We start from the raw sequence: 15,997 nt of genomic DNA on the forward strand, positions 1-15,997 counted from the left end.
AAAGGAACGGCTGACAGTCGGAGAAAATAGGAGTGTCTGTGAAGTATTCGGACTCCAACTGAAAAGACCGGAGGAATGTCATGAGAGGGGCTCGGATATGACGGAGCCAGTAGTATTTCTGCAGAATGACTCTGGTTTGACAGAATTACCGACATCACTGTAGTGTGTGACAAAGCTCCAGGAGTGGACAGAGCCTCGGCCGAGTGACATAATTCACCACACTGAAAACAATTTAACCCAAGGCCCGCGAGTAAACCGGTGTTTTGCGGGTACCCCTATCCGCAACCATTTTTAACCACCCCCCCCCCCCCCCAGGAGTAGTGCTAGGTCCCATTGCGGTGTAGTCGTACTTGTTCTGAGCGGATATAACCGCTGTCAGCGAACAAGTCCGCTGAAAGCAGGGACGACTACACTGCAATGGGACCTTACTGTACTCCTGGGAGGGTGGTTAAAAATGGTTGCGGATAGGGGTACCCGTAAAACACCGGTTTACTCGCCAGCCTTGGGTTAAACTGTTTTCAGTGCACGCTGGCTACTCGTCTCGGATTGACCATTTCCTATCTTCTACCGACGTACACTTTATGATGCAACTCTCTCATCCCCAAGCCTGATGCAACTCCCTCACTCTCGCATCTGACTGAGCAACCAGCACTCCATTCATTGAGCGGCTGAGCGCACGTGCGTGCAACGTTCGCGACTACCATCTCCGCTCTGGTGCGTGAGGGAGAGGTCGCGGAGGGCTGAAGCCGGCGGGTGGCGCCCTCATCGATTAACGTTGCACTGTAGGCGCCAGTATTCCTGACCCACATGGACATAGGGCAGGGTGGCGGCTCACTCTTCCCAACCGAGAGATGAGACGCTTCATGTAGCATGACATAGGATGGAACGCGGTGTGGAAGTTGACGCGTTACCAGTGGCCAAGTATAGACATCGCGTATCCGCATTTTTGGGCTGGCTAATTTGGTAAAGACATGTATGCATGGCACAGATGATCATTACGATTAAAAAAGGTCTGTAGCTGGACGCCGCATTGGAAGCTGGTTACCTTACCCGATAGCCTACAAAAATCAACATTAGCGTCATCATAAGATGGTACAGTTCACTTATGCGTTCCGTCGCTTCTGTATGGCATGGACTGAAGCTACAACTGGTTGAATGGCTGAGGGCAGATACCACGACGGCATTTGGCTGGCGGCCAATTATTCAGAGACTAATTTCCCAATTACATAGGACAATTTCATGGGTGTTAAAGGCACGCCTTAGGTTTGGGGGAATCCACTCGCTTCGGTGCCTTCAGATGCGTTAAATAGTATCTAGTTATAGATGGCCTGTCAAATTCGAGAGCCAAGTAGTAATAAATAACGGGTACGCCGTTCATATTCATGTCTGGAGTAAGTTTGTTTGGCAGATGAACTATGACACAGTTCATTTTGATCATTACTTAACCCAAGACGTCATTTTAGATTCATTCATAATATCATGCACCTACGTCAGGACTTCGAAACTTTGTTCCTGAGGTCCTTTCAAGTGACATTTCGACATACCTTTCCAAATAACTCATGCAGGTGTCCCGCAGCACTGACAATCGTCTGTCAATATAGGCATTCGATTGTAAATGTTACCGATGACTGCAATGATGTGTCTCTTAGTTTGTTGGCTGGATCTTGTTACCTAATACCAGATTCGTTACATTCGTTACATGTCGTTCGTAATTAGACTTGTTCCGGAGTCCGAACAAGTCTAATTAGTCATCTATATTTGTCGACATCTGTAAATGGAAATAATGCGGACAGGGGTTTGCCATTCATCCCCGGTGACCCGTTGTCCGGGTCAATGGATTTGCTGTCGATGTCTGTCAGACTGCCTCGGCAGCTGGCGACGCCGCCAATCCACGTCACAGTCCTAGTGACCTCCGTTGGAAGGGGTGGCCGCTGGCGGCCGGCCGGCGCCAAATATGCCCGCCTGCCAATGTCACTGCAGTGCCGGCACGTCAGAGAAGCCACGTCCAAAGTGGGACGCACGCGGCCGGCGGCCGCTCGCCGACCGGCCGACTGCGCGCGTCTCCACATTGATCCTCACGGCACCCGGTTGCCATGGCAACTGTATATCGACCGGGCTCAATTCACGATACAGCTTTCAATGATGAATGCACCGTTCAGATTGTGAGCGTGATCTGCAGTGTGTCGGCTGACGACCATGACCGGTACGAGGAACTGCAGTGATCAGATGTCTCCGCCACTCACACTGCCCGCCAGCCTAGGTCGGGGTGGGTTGGACAGAGCGGATGCTAACCTCGCATGATCACTTCTCACCGTCCGTGACCTGTCGAGGCCGACCGCACCGACAGGGTCAAGGTCGAGCGGCAACACGATCCCTCAGACGAGCCACGAGGTCTGCTCGCTGGGTCCTCAAAGCCCGGGCTCACCCCCTCTCCCTACGACCGACGGCCGCGGGAGGGGTCGCCGCCGGCCCCGGCGTCACTGCCCTCCACTCTGAGCCACCCCAAACGAGCAGCAGCCGCCGGCGGGGGCGGCGGACGCTTCTTTCAGGGCGCCACTCACTCTCGGCTATTGGCCGGCAGTCTTCGGCGATAAATTTCAGCCGTCGGCCATCGATACGCCGCGCGCTGTGGAGCAGTCGGCGATATTGCAGCCGGGCCGCCGCCGCCGGCGACGCTGACCGATGGTGCCTGACCTCGGAGGCATGGAGCCGAGAGCGGCCACCCCGCGCCGCCCGCGGTGCTGCTGGAGCTCGGTTTGGGCCAAGATGGCCGACACAGAGAGAACTCTGGGCTCAAAGCGACTGGTGGCGAGCAGGGCCGCCCGAAAGAGATGTATGATATGCAGTATGCACATAAACCGTTGAGGAGATTTGCAAACCAAAGCAAATTTAGTTGAAGACAGCACGAGATTACCCAACGTGCCTCTGAAGTACCAGGTGAACTATCATGGGGAACCTGGGGATCACATGGGGAAGTTGTATATTCACGTTCAGTGAATTTCCGTGCATCACAAGCTCGGGTTGTGGCTGTCCTTAGCGTAATGCAAGCTGTTTCTAGCATTTGATTGGACGTCTTGACTTCTGATGTATCCAATCCCATCCGGAAGGGTTCGAGTTATGCGCTCTTGAACGATTTAAGAAGACTATAGGCATTAGAGTTCAATGTCCTGCTGCTTAGCTGACCAAATGATTGTCATACATAGATAACGTAGCATTGATAACGTAGCATTGACATTTGCCCCATATTTCTATGATATAGGTATTAGGTATAGGTACCTAACTTATAGCTCGAAACAAAACTCAGACATATAACTCGACAAAGGATGCAAGCCCCAGCTACGTCGGGCAAGACGAAACTCTGCCGTGCGGCACAGCCTATGTTCAGGCGTCTTACAGCAACGCCATCTGTGAGCGAGATATTAAAGTATTGCGGGACAGCCTAACTTACGGCGCCTGTCACTCCTGCCATCTAGCGACAGAAATGTAGTGAATGTGCTGCTTCTATGCGGCAACAGTCCTCGAGGATTTTGTTGTGCGGAACGAACAAACGAATGGGTGATTGAATGAATGGCCTTCTACATGAAAGAACACATCATACAAATGTGTTACCTGTAGCTAACAAAACGGCACATTTTTACAACAAGCAGGGCGGCATAATCTCAAAACTGCAGACAGCGATCGCTTTCGCGATGAGTGGCTACTGAAGAGTAGCTGCGAGACCGATAAAACTCTCCATAATAGATCCGTATATAGCATCAGACGATGTGTGAATTATAGTGACAAATCGATTGGTCCTCCTCCGCGTGGGCTAATGGTGCGGAACGGCTGTCATTTCTCTCTTAGCTATTCGGTTGTCATTGGTCCTGGTTCCTCACTAGCTGGTCCGACTGTCGTGATCATAGTCTCATGACCTCCAAGATGCGTCCATGCTTGATCCACGAGTGCTGAGCTTCGTCACTGAGAACGCAACTCGTTGGGTAACATGTAGTTTATTGTTCAGTGTTCTTATGCTCATGAGGACCGTAGACCTTCCCAAGCGCCGTCCGCTGTAGCAAGCGCTGTTGTCCGTCTACATTGCATCATCTTCGTTCCGTTTTTCAGTCTGTCTATTCTACGTCTATCTGCCGACAGGTCGCTGAGCGTGGAGCGGCTCGCGCCCGCCGCCCCGTCTCACGTATCCCTAAGCGGCCGCTCTCCTCACTGTCCCGTCTTTCCCCCAGGCGGCGGCTCGGTTACGCCGCGTGCTCCCCTTACCTACACTACACCCCGGCACCGTTCACGCTCCATCGTCCCTCCGCGCCTGCCGGAGATAAACAGTCAACACGCAACAGGCCCGTCTGGCAGCCGTCACCAGCGTCGCCGCGCGGCTGCCAGATGAAGTTATCCGCGGCCGTGCCGACAAGAGCGCCAGATCTAACGAATGGGTCTGGCCGGCGTGTAAATGGTGACATATCGTCGTGTTTTTCCGCCGGTATCGGCCCGTGTCGGTGAGGATCTGCCTCGGAGGCCGTCGGCGGCCCACTGACCCAGATGCCATGTTCCGGCTTTTTGCGCCGGTTGTCGCGCACCCGGGCCGGGCATGTGCCAATGAAGGCCGCGCCAAAAGCGCTCGGCAGAGGCAGCCGTGCCAGTGCCAGGGTTGCCTGGGGCCAAGGCCCATATATACGCTATGGCGGAGACTGACGGGCTGGAGCAGTAAACTCCCGGTCGGGTCATGTGCTACGTGCATGAACAATATGGGACCGGCAGTTCGTATAGAAGAGGGCGGCTGTAAAGCACTGCTGACGAGAAGTGAAAATGGATGGAAAAGGACGAAGAAGCATTCGCACGGAAATGAACGATCGCAATGGTTCCTCGTTCTGCCTTTGCCTGCTCATCGCGCGTATGAATATGTGGGACGGTTACACTGCATGATAGCTCACTTTTGCCCACCACCGTTTCGCCCTGCAGCGTCCTTTGTTTCCGGCTGACCTTGCGGCGTATCGATTGGAGCGGCCGTAATCAATCCCTATTACGGGATAGGTACTGTCCGACAGTCTCACTGGAGATGGGATTATCGGAGCCCGCGGGAGTTCAGTGCCGGTGGTAACCCGGTGGTTACCGGTGGTTACCCGCTCCTGAGACTGGTTACCAACCGATGGGTAGGTATATGATCTGATAGTGGTTACCGATGGTAACTACAGGTAGCGTGGCTCCCGTGCATCCGTGGTTCTTCTTAGACGCCTATAGTTAAGCGGAAGGTCAGCGGTCAAGGAAATGTTCTCAATTTGAGTTCGAAGTTGTCCTCCGTTTCCATTTAGTTCTGTTTTATGACATTTGCATTTTTTACGTCGGCGAACACAATTTCCATTGTCTTTAGAAGCTGTCCCGGCACGTAATCTGAACACCTGTGAATGCACAACTCAACCGGACATGACGCCTACTGTCGTATAAATTCCGTGAAGCCGGCCGTTCCAACCGTTCTCAGTTCGTCAGTAACACTCGTACCTCGTGTCGATGTTCCGGCCGGCATTCTCAGAACGCCCAGAGGGGCAGTGGCTGTAGGTACCCTTCCTGCTTCCTTGAACCGTTTGACCTGAGCGTCAAACTCTTCATCGTGGGCCGTCTTTTTGTGATAGTAAAACGTGAGAAGTATCTCACGTTAAATTCATTTTACAGACGATCGTGGAATTCGCGTTGGAACTGCGTTTGTATTCGGATTCCATGGATTCCCCCGTTCGGAAAGTTTTCTCCAGTAACATTTAAAATCGCCTATACTACCTACCGTAGGTCAACGAACCTCATCCAAAGATCACCCCGTCGGCGTTCCGGGCTATCTGAACGTCACCAACACAGGATACATAATGCACAATGTACATCGCACAATGTAGGTACACGCGAACCTACTCGAGCATTCTTAGTGATAGCATAACACTCTAGCTGACGTAAGGCGGCGAAACGACTCAGAGCCCGCCTGCAAGTTTAGGAGATGGCCTGGACCTTCTCTAGTCTCTACATAGACGACCAGCTTCGGCTGCCGCCTCGGTCCCAGGCCGTGAGAATGAGTTTCCGGACTGCCGAGCCCAAAACTCCTCATACCCCGGATCGACTCTGCGGTTTATAGGCCGGCCTTCCCGGAAAACCCGAAATGGCTCTATAAAATAGCGGCCGCAGAGATACGGACCGCGATCGGCTAACGATCAAACCGGCCTACTCTGAACCGTTTTCAGCAAACGGACAGCGCTCAGTTGGCCACCCAGGCTTGTTCGCAATTATTGATAAGGCCCATTGATTCAAAATTAACGCATCGATAAATTTTGCAATTTGGTGCTGTCTCGACGTCTGTGATTTTATTCACACAATCACATCGGCCCACGTTTGCATGCAGCAGCTCCACCGTTCTCGCTCGTTCTAACATCCTCTTCTCTTCTGTTTCAGGCCCGGTGTTAACAACGAACTGGCGGTCGGCTGTCGGTGTCCTCAAGTGTTGGGTCGTGCTCCGACGTCCCGTGTTCCGGGTGCTCCGGTGCTCCGGGTGTTCCCCAGTGCAGGCCCGGCGCCCCGACGGCAACACACCGCTCAATCTCCCCTCACAGTTTTGTACGCGTGTCACTGCTCTGCCGACTCGGCCGGTCCTCCGCCGCGCCCGGTCCCCTAGTGAAAGAGTAGGCGGCCGGCCGGCCGGCGGCTCGGAGCTGGCGGCGCGGACCGCCCGGACTGCGGTCTCCCACTGCGCCGCCCATCGCGGTGGAAGTGTTATATACTTGTTACACCCGTGTTGGTGGTCCGTCACGCGGCACGTGACGCGTGTGACGGCCGCCGGCGCCACTGGTGATACGGCTGGCTGCCGGACGCGCCGCTTGTGATACTGCGGCGCGGGCGCGCTCCGGGCGCGGTGCAGCAATAGCGCGCGCGGCGTGGCGCGGCGCCGACCGCGCGCCGACGCTCAACATAGGCAGAAAGCTGCCCGGCCGGGCGACGGCACATTCCAGCGGCGACTCGACCGCGCACCCACGCTTCAGCGGCGGCGGCGGCCAGGCTGCGTTTCAAGCAGCGCCGACCGTCGCCGTCGGCCCACTCTGCACCGGGGGTGGAGGATCGCACATCCGCACACTCCCGGGCATTAGTGCACTCATAGATAACGGATATATACTAAGCGACACCGTTTTCGTTATCGGCCGGGCCGCGGGTGCCGCCGTAGTATGTTTTAGTGTATTCAGGCGAAAACAGACATTTGGTATTGCCATGCCTTTATAGCACTTAGAATTCATGTTACAAGTTTTCAATTTTAATAGACTTGACGCACTGTTCCGGCAGGGGTGACCGGCCTCAGCTTGTGATATTGCGTTGTATGCCGATAGCCATTCTCGTGCTTATTTCCGGTGCTAAGCGGCGAGTTTCACTGTTGTTCCATGTTCAATTCCATACTGTACATATTACAATACAACTCTTTTTCATTCATCAACGTTCTGGTCGATATATTGATCGCTGTATAAGAAGCACCATGGTGAAATGATGGCTGTGTCGGTTTGAATAGTAGCGATGTCCCCGTTCATGAAAGACCGGCACTGGTATGGACGGGGCCGGGGACCAAGCGAGGACCTCTGAAATGAGAGATGGCTGAAATTCGTCCCCGATGACACCTAGGATCAAGGAGTCACGTGCATAAAAACCTGGGCTGACACTGCGGCTGCTACTTCGTGCTTCGGCGCGACCGTCGCTCCTGGCGACACCCTTCCTCATCCTGCGGGTGTTGATAAGGCCAGAACCTAGCTAACCAGCGAAACAAGTCACTACCCCTACAAACCAATGTCGATGTCCAAAGTAAACACGACACGCCCCTCTACCTCTGATCACAAGCCCTCCCATGTGACGGAGCATCCCCTCTCGATTCGGGCGGGCCCTGTGACTTATTCTCTCACCACACTCGGCATAATTATGCTCAATTCTTCATTGCAACGCAGCGTGCACCTCTCTCGCCTCTGGTGCGTTGTTGAAACATCCAAATTATACCAGCGTCGCCTGCGTATGCCCTTCAGTTTTTTGTTTAGCCTGCCAGACCCTTTGTGAGCCAAAGGCACCGCCTCATCGTGCGCGTGTCAATCCTGCTCTGAAGCTTCCCTTCATTCAGCGACTTGCAATATGTATTTTACAGATCAATGAAAATCCCTGCCGATAAAAATATCGAATTGAGCTAAACCTTGTACCTATGTAAGTGGCAACATTGGTTATGCACATTCCAAATCAGGTAGTAAAGGAGTACCATACTGAGTTGCAAAGTAGAACTTTTATGGTAAACAGCGGAAATCAGAGTTATGTAGCATTTCGCTATATTGGCAATTTATACGGCGTAGGCAGCATTTGTTCCCTCCACAATACTGAACTTTGAACCATTTCGGCGTTTATCACTAAGTCATACGCAAATAATTAATTGCACTTAGTGTCTTAATACCAGATAACATCATCGCTCGTAAAGCACCCGGGACATCCACCACCTTCGCTCCCCACGTAACAAACTACCAGGCCACAAGCATGTCGTTCAAAATTCATTTTCCAAAACCGGGACGCAATGCTATCACCTTTAGACAGGCCCACCACAGTGCGCTCTGAGCGTGTGGGCAATGAGAGGGGACCGGGCGGTCCACCTACCGCAGCGCTGGAGAGCTGACCATCCCGAACGGCCCTCTCACCGGCCGAAACAATAAATAACCCACCGGTGAGCGGCCGGGCGGTCGGGCCTACTCGTGGAGTTTCACCTCGCCGAGTATCGCGGCGGCCGGCGGCTGGTGGACCACGGTGCGGAACCAGCGGGTAACACAGACGAGCCGCGCCCGCTGCCGACCGTCCAGACCTCCAGTGAAGGCGGGCAGCAGCGCGCAGCTGAGCGCCAGGTCTGCCAGCGTCACCCGCTCGCCCACCAGGTAGGTGCGGTCTCGCAGCACGGTGTCCAGCCGCTCCAGCCACTGTTCGACCGCCTGGCGGCTGGCGGCGGACTGCTGCGCCGGCGCGCCCGCCGCCAGCCAGCCGGCTACCAGCTGGCGCAGCTCGTCCGCCTGGAAGAGCGCGGCCAGCACGGCCGCCTCCGAGGCCGGGTCGGCGCCGCCGCGCAGCTGAGCCGGCGCCAGGTGCAGCGCGGCCGCCGCGGCGTCCCAGATCAGCGTGCCGTCGGCGGTGCGCAGCGTCGGACGGCGACCGAGCGGGACCGCGTCCGGCGCCGGCGCCTCCGTCACCGGCAGAGAGAGGCCCGAGTAGCCGGCGGCGATATGGCAGAGCAGCGCGCGCGGGTCGCCTGAGCCGCAGAACAGTACCGGGCCTGAGCTGGGCACCGCGGAACTGGCGGCCGGTGACTTGGAGGAAGACTTGGCACTTGCCTTGGAGGGTTTGGCAGTCTTGGAGGCTGGCGACGGGGCAGCGTTACTGGCAGTGGGTACCTGCGAAGAACCGATCAGGTTGTTGTTAAACGCGAAGTAAAAAGTTGAAACATGCAAGGTAAAAACTACACAGTATACATAGACTAAACAGCGCCGACAAACTAAAAACGACATATCATCTGCATTGATTTCCCTAAAAAATCCACGTCATACGGATCCTTGTTCCCGACCCTCACCCCACATCCGACTCGACCAGAGCTCAGCATCCCACCTTTAGTTACTGACCCACCTCCCCATTCAAACTCACGCCTCAGCACCTCTTCCGTCGAACTGGCGTCCCACCTCACCGACGTTCCGTTTGACTTGTTTACCCATCAGCCCCCTCTGTCCTGTCTCCTCAGGACCTAACAGATCCTCTCTCTCTCTCCCGTCTTACGTCCCATACCCAAAAGCCTATCCAACCGGTCTCACCTGGACTTCGACGGGCTGGCTGTCCTGTCCGAGCGTGGTGCGCGCGTGCTGTCTGGCCGCCTCCAGACAGGCCTCGGCGGCGGTGACGTTGGTGCCGGCTGCCTGAGCTGACTCGGGCTTTCCGCCTCCTCGGCCGCCCATTAGCTCGGTCAGCTTGGTCACCCACTCGTTGGCCTTCAGACCGGCCGCCAGCGCCGGCTGTGGGGCGGGCGGGCAGCGTCACCACTGAGCAAGGGACGACAGGACAGAACAGGACACAGGCATGACAGCGAACTACGGATCACGACTAAATAACACAGGAGTACCCCGTAGGACAAAGAACAGCCTTACCACCAAGAGTATTCAAATCAATTTGAAACTCAGCGGGATAAAATATCTTAGCAGGTAAGCCAATAATCACACAGATCCAAGGTGACTCACCCCTAAAACCTTATATTTTCAGCACTAGATCGCACTACGACCATAGCTCACAACCCACAGGATCTTACCTTTGACACAGCGCTCAGACATACGACCTTCCCCGCATCCTCGTCCACAGAGAGGAACAGGGCCGACATCTCAGGCGCGATGGCCTTCACCTGCTTCAGGGCAGCATCCAGCGCCTAAGGGCACAAAAAGGTCACGTCAGGGGAGGACTCTTTGTCCCGGTGAGGACGACCGGCGAGCGGCGTACGAATAACTGGCGCAGAGGCTTTTGAGCTAGCCTCGACGGAACAAGCGGGACGCTGACGGCCATTCAGCTTGAAACATAACACAAGTCTCAGACCTCAGTGCAACCCTGCCTGAGTCCAACAAGTGAACATCTAACTAGCTAAGCAACATAGCTAGCAGAGCAGACCAGTGTCTGTCGTGCTCACCTTTGTGTTTGAGTAGGCCTCCAGCCGGCGCACGATCCAGGGCAGCTCCTTGTTGGCGGTGACGAACGCCTTCGTCTCCTCCACCACCGAGGTCATGACGGCCGCCTTCCTCGCCTTGTCCTTGTCGTCCAACTGCTTCTTCATCTTAGTCAGCTCGGCACGCAGCTGGTCCTGTAGGCGGAGGAAAGGCTGTCGTCAGGGCGTACACATGACTGTATCCAGTAGCAGCCGGTACCGGGTCGGGTCGAAAAACCAAAACACTTTTGTGGAGAGTTGGAGTCTTAAATATTGTTGGTGAGCGAAATGCCTACTTGATGTTTATCTTGCCAATTTGAGCAGTACAAGTACACACGTTGGTGGAAGATTTTAATAAGCTGCAGTCAAAATAAGTAGAATATTGATTCGGTCATAAATCGACAGTAAAAAGTGGGATACAAAGCTAATAAGCGGTAGTAAGGGTGAAACTGTAAAGCAGTGAAATGCTGAGTAAGGAAACAAGCTCATCACGACACAACCCACTGTACGGAATCAGTGCGGTCACTCCAGCCTTCCTAGACATCCACCTAGTTTAGTCTCAGTTCAGTTTAGCCTTTAGCCTCAGTTCACCCTCCCCATCTCAACTGTAGCCGATTCCCACCTTCTTCCACTGCTGGATGGTGGCCTGTGAGATCTCGTCGGTCAGCTCCACTATGCGCCTGACGAGTTCCTTGCTGGAGAGCTGCGGGTCGTTCAGCTGTTCGGACAACACGTTCAGCTGGTTCTCCAGGGCGGCGGAACGGTGCAGCGCCTGCGCCAGACGAGGAGATGGGTCGGTTAGATGAAGGCAGTCGGATCAGACTGTGGGATGCGCGAACGGACGCTGTGGTAGGCGAAGCAGTGAAAATCAAAGTAAAAAAGAAGATATTCTTGCAGAAAATAAATCCTGTCACAAGTCCGTCTCATGTATAACATTTCCAGGCTGCCTACCACACACACACACACATTTCATGCCTGGTGGTCTAGTAACATTTCATCAGGGATGCGGAGCCGTGGAAATTTCGGACGGCTCCGGCTCCGGCTCCGGGTGAAATGTCTTGGCGGTTCCGGCTTCGGCTCCGGCTCCAACTCAGTATGCATGTACAGGTCTCGCGGGTTTTAGCGGTAGGTTTTGCACCTAGAAAATTTAGTGTACTTCAGGCTATATCTTCGCCGTCTTAAGCTTTTAAGTGTTGAAGATGCGATCGACTTGTTGGGTAACAAGCCAGCCATGATCGTGTAAAATGGCTTCATCGTAGATCGATTAGTTTCTGAGATATAACCGGAAATGTAAAAGTGCAAAACCTACCGCTTAATCTCGCGAGACCTGTACATCTCATATGCGATCAATTAAATACGGGTGGCCAAAACAATGGCCGTCACCTGGTGACCGGTCCTCAGGTTCTGGGGGTGCAGTAGACGTGGGGAGGGAGGAGCAGACAGGAGGTTGATTGCGTACAGTGGGACACTGGCGATACGTATTCAGCTTTTTTCATTCACGTGATGGCCCATGACGTAACACATGGTTTACTGCCTTGTAGTGTCAAACCCAACCAGGTCAATTAATTTTTTCCTCTTCAAAAAAAAGAGCCGGAGTCGCCCGCTTCTTTGACGGCTCCGGCTCCGGGCTATATTGTTTCACGGCTCCGGCTCCGGCTCCGCATCCCTGCATTTCATAACTGCTACCCCTGCCCTCGGAGGTCCCACGCCCATCCCCGCATCCCGTACCTTGGTGGCCTCAGGTCCAGTGAGCGCCACGATCCGTCGGATGCCCTTAGCGATGGCCTCCTCCGAGGCGATGACAAACGGTCCGATGTGGCCGGCGCGTCGGAGATGGGTGCCGCCGCAGAACTCCACCGAGGTCTGGGTGGCCGCCGGACCGCTCGGGTCGGCCTGCAGGTCCTCCACCGGCACACCTGGGGAGAGGAGGGTTACGGGTCACGGCCAGAGTCGGGAGGGGACAGGGTAGGGGTTACAATATGGGTCAGAGGTCACACTCGGGGTTCATCACAGTCACAGAACTCTGAATTACCCCATGTTGGGTGGCTACAAGCCGGCCATAAAGATAACAGAACAACCTGGCGATTAAACACCACACTTCACACCATAAACGTCGTAACATCAAGCTGTCCCATTCCCGCCCCTGCCCCCCTTCCATCACCCACCGATGGAGACGACCCGCACGGGGTCCGGGTAGGTCTCGTCGAACACGGCCCGCAGGCCCTGGATCGACTTGGCCAGCGCCAGCGGCGACTCCTTGGCGAACACCTCGCCGTTACGCGAGATGAGGTCGTTGGCGATCTGTTCACACTGCTTCACCTGGTCCGACTTCATGGCGCTCTGTGTGCGGAGTACGAGAACGGTGTGAGATATACTTTAACAGTTCGCTCATGTGTAATGGGGAAGCTTACTAAAGTAAGAGTACTGACTACTGAGGCGACAAGGAGGCTTACGGTCTATAGTACAAACAAGGAAACAAAACGGATGCGGTAATCACAATCAAAGGTGAACCAGGAATATCGAACAAAAAGGAATATCTCTTTAACTGAAGTAAGAACTATTACTGAGGAACATAACGTCGTATTATGTAATCGTATTCATAATAAATCTTATGAATAAAATAGGTATCTCAATCATCCTTTCCAACGTTGCCTACCCTCCAATTTGACCCAGAATGATGCATAAATACCACTGTTAATTTTCACTGCATTTTCCCCTGCTCACATTGCTGGTGAAGTCGAACCGCAGCCTGTCGGGGGCCACCAGGGAGCCGCGCTGATCCGCCTCCGACGTCAGCACTCGTCGCAGCGCAAAGTTGAGCACGTGAGTACCAGTGTGATTGTTCATCACCTGCTTACGACGCTCCTGTTGGCGTCGAGGGGGTTGGGGGGAGGGTCATTGGACATTATGGGCTACACGGGGCAGAAGAGAAAGTTTGTTGGCTAGTGACTATATACCTCCGTCGTTCCAGAACACAAGTAAATTTTAACTGACGATACCATCGTCCAGTGAAAAGATCATCAGGTCAGTAATGCTATGACATTGCCTGAATGATAGGAGTTTTATTCACAAGTTTCGCATAGTGAATCTCCGATCAGCCCACTATGCATCCCCGCCGCCACCACCACCACCGGCATCTCACCTGGTCAATGAACACGTTCAGGGTGTCCCCGACGCGCAGCGTTCCAGCCAGGGAGCCGATGTGGAGCACGTAACCGCCGCGAACCTGGACATTCTTCACCGTGAACTCCGTCTCCTGAACGGTGACACGGGCACAGGGGTCAGATCGGGTCACACAACGGCAAAAGGGAATGATATAAAGATCAGGGGATCAGACAGGTCCTGAGGGAGTCCATGACTGGAAACAAACTCAAATATAGGTTGGATTGGGTTACTTCGGACTAGAAAGGACCGCGTGTAGGGTTTACGGAGAGGGGGTCGGATTGCCCGAGTTCAGAAGGGGATTTTAATGGATACACGACAGAATCGTGTATACTAACGATATACAAAGTTAAGCGGCAAAAAATCATTTAAAGAGTACACCAAAGAGCTGAATGTCAATGAATCTGCATGAGCGAATCAATGACCTGAAAGATGAACAAATCAAAACAGAAACTGAACTGAAATTAAGCCAAGCTCCACGATCCGGAACGAAGCAGGGCCCACGCCCGCCCGCCCCACGCCCGTCCATTATCTCACCTCGTCGCCCTCCTTGGTCATATACCCCTCGTCCCAGATCTGGCCACCCTGTTCAGCGTACATGGAGGTCCGGTCGAGTAGAATACCGCACTCGCGGCCCGACGGCACCTCCTGGACAAACTGTTTGTCGCAGCGCAGTGCCACCACGCGACCCTGGCACGTGCCGAATTCTGCCCGAGGACGGAAAGGGAACGGTGAGTGGGGTATGACTGGGTGGGCCACTAGAGAGTGCCAGCGTGTGACATGGCCAATGTATGGGGAGTCGCACAGATTCTAAGTTGAAGCCAAACTGTGAGACCCCTACAGAGACAGTACAAACGACAAGAAATATGCAGATAAATCTTTACATTCCACGTCAGGTCCCAAATCAAAAAGTAAACCGAAAACAGTAGTACCAAGCCCATTAGGGCACCATTCACGCTTTTCACCGTGAACTCCGTCTCCTGAACAGTGACGCGAACGCAGAGGTCCGATCCAGTCACACCGGGACAAAGAAGGGAGGGTCCCACGTCCCACCAGCTCGTAACCTACGTCCCACCAGCTCGCCCCGCTCTCCACCCCACCCCCCTCCCCGACTCTCTGCCATCCCGTCCCTCTCACCCTTCTCCGCTCTCCCCAGCATATACCGTAGACAGAGTCGGGGTCGGCCGACGCGGCGCTGTAGTCGTACTTTGGCGAGTCGTCGGTGGGCGGTACACCGCGGCCCTGCAGGTCCGCGATGGCATGCACGTCCAGGTTAATCTGGTCGTCCACGCCCTTACCGCCGCCCTGAGAAATCAGCTGTGGGGACGCCGAGAGGCGCCGGTCAGTTCCAGAGGAATAAGGAAAGACGGTCATAAACCTAAACGCAAATTAACATTCTGCGTATAAATAAACCATTATAGCTGTTGCTCAACCATTAATGCTTTGCACTTCTCCATGGTTATCAGAAATACATTCAAGCATCCAAATTTATATCGTAAACAGCACGAAATCAATTAATCCAACCGTCATCACCCCAAATTCCGAGTCCCCACTCCGCATTTAGCTCTAACAACCACAAGACACTGAGAGAGGGACATCATACTCCACAACTGACCTGAGCCTGTTTCCTGGCGGCCTCGTACGCATCCATGTCGATCTTCAGGCCGCGTTCCTCGCCCATCAGCGACGTCAGGTCCACGGGGAAGCCGTACGTGTCGTACAGACGCCAGGCCACCTCACCTGGGAGGTACCGAGCCGGGATAGACGCGAGGAACGGTCAGTCAGTGATTGACGCTCAGCGGTTCAGCCTTTGAACCTCATATATAAAAATCTAGCCTACATGCGGGAGCGGCGCAAGTTTACGTTCATATACCTTAAACCACATTAGACGTTAGCGGATAATAGCAAATAAGTATTCGGCCAATGAGGTTATTGGTACAGTACGCATTAACTTATTTAACTCCAATGAGATAATAGAGCTTGAGTGAAAAAGGACCATCATGAAATTATCGCCATGTTCATATTTCGAACCGACGGCGAGAGTGCACAGAAGCGGCTGTTTCAAGGGCCACGCCAGAGACTGTACAACAACTCACCGGCAGTGTCTTGCTGTCTCCCATTTTCCCAATGGTGCGCTCCAGA

At 54.1% G+C, this 15,997-nt stretch overlaps 2 protein-coding genes across 6 annotated transcripts in view; one reads left to right on the forward strand and one right to left on the reverse strand.

The window, feature by feature from the left end:
• The window catches only part of LOC122384354 (potassium voltage-gated channel protein Shab-like), a 78,002-nt gene extending 70,558 nt beyond the window's left edge, over positions 1 to 7,444 (forward strand). For all 5 annotated transcript variants that reach the window (XR_006257019.1, XM_043371701.1, XM_043371698.1 and 2 more), the window contains one exon: positions 6,418 to 7,444. The gene's annotated coding sequence lies outside the window, so the exon portion shown is untranslated. The remainder of the gene's footprint in view (positions 1 to 6,417) is intronic.
• A 661-nt stretch (positions 7,445 to 8,105) lies between these two features.
• On the reverse strand, positions 8,106 to 15,596 carry LOC122384356 (alanine--tRNA ligase, cytoplasmic-like). The gene is made up of 12 exons (XM_043371704.1): positions 15,471 to 15,596; positions 15,019 to 15,172; positions 14,393 to 14,562; positions 13,836 to 13,949; positions 13,418 to 13,558; positions 12,859 to 13,033; positions 12,422 to 12,609; positions 11,316 to 11,465; positions 10,679 to 10,849; positions 10,310 to 10,423; positions 9,822 to 10,019; positions 8,106 to 9,410 (listed from the first exon to the last, which is right to left on the reverse strand). Exons 1-12 carry the CDS (start codon positions 15,534 to 15,536, stop codon positions 8,718 to 8,720), a joined length of 2,334 nt encoding a protein of 777 aa, XP_043227639.1. The 5' UTR covers positions 15,537 to 15,596; the 3' UTR covers positions 8,106 to 8,717.
• Positions 15,597 to 15,997: the final 401 nt, after the last annotated feature.

The sequence above is a fragment of the Amphibalanus amphitrite genome, unplaced genomic scaffold (assembly GCF_019059575.1).
Source record: "Amphibalanus amphitrite isolate SeventyFive unplaced genomic scaffold, NRLGWU_Aamphi_draft 000187F_arrow, whole genome shotgun sequence".
Taxonomy (NCBI): Eukaryota; Metazoa; Arthropoda; class Thecostraca; order Balanomorpha; family Balanidae; genus Amphibalanus; species Amphibalanus amphitrite.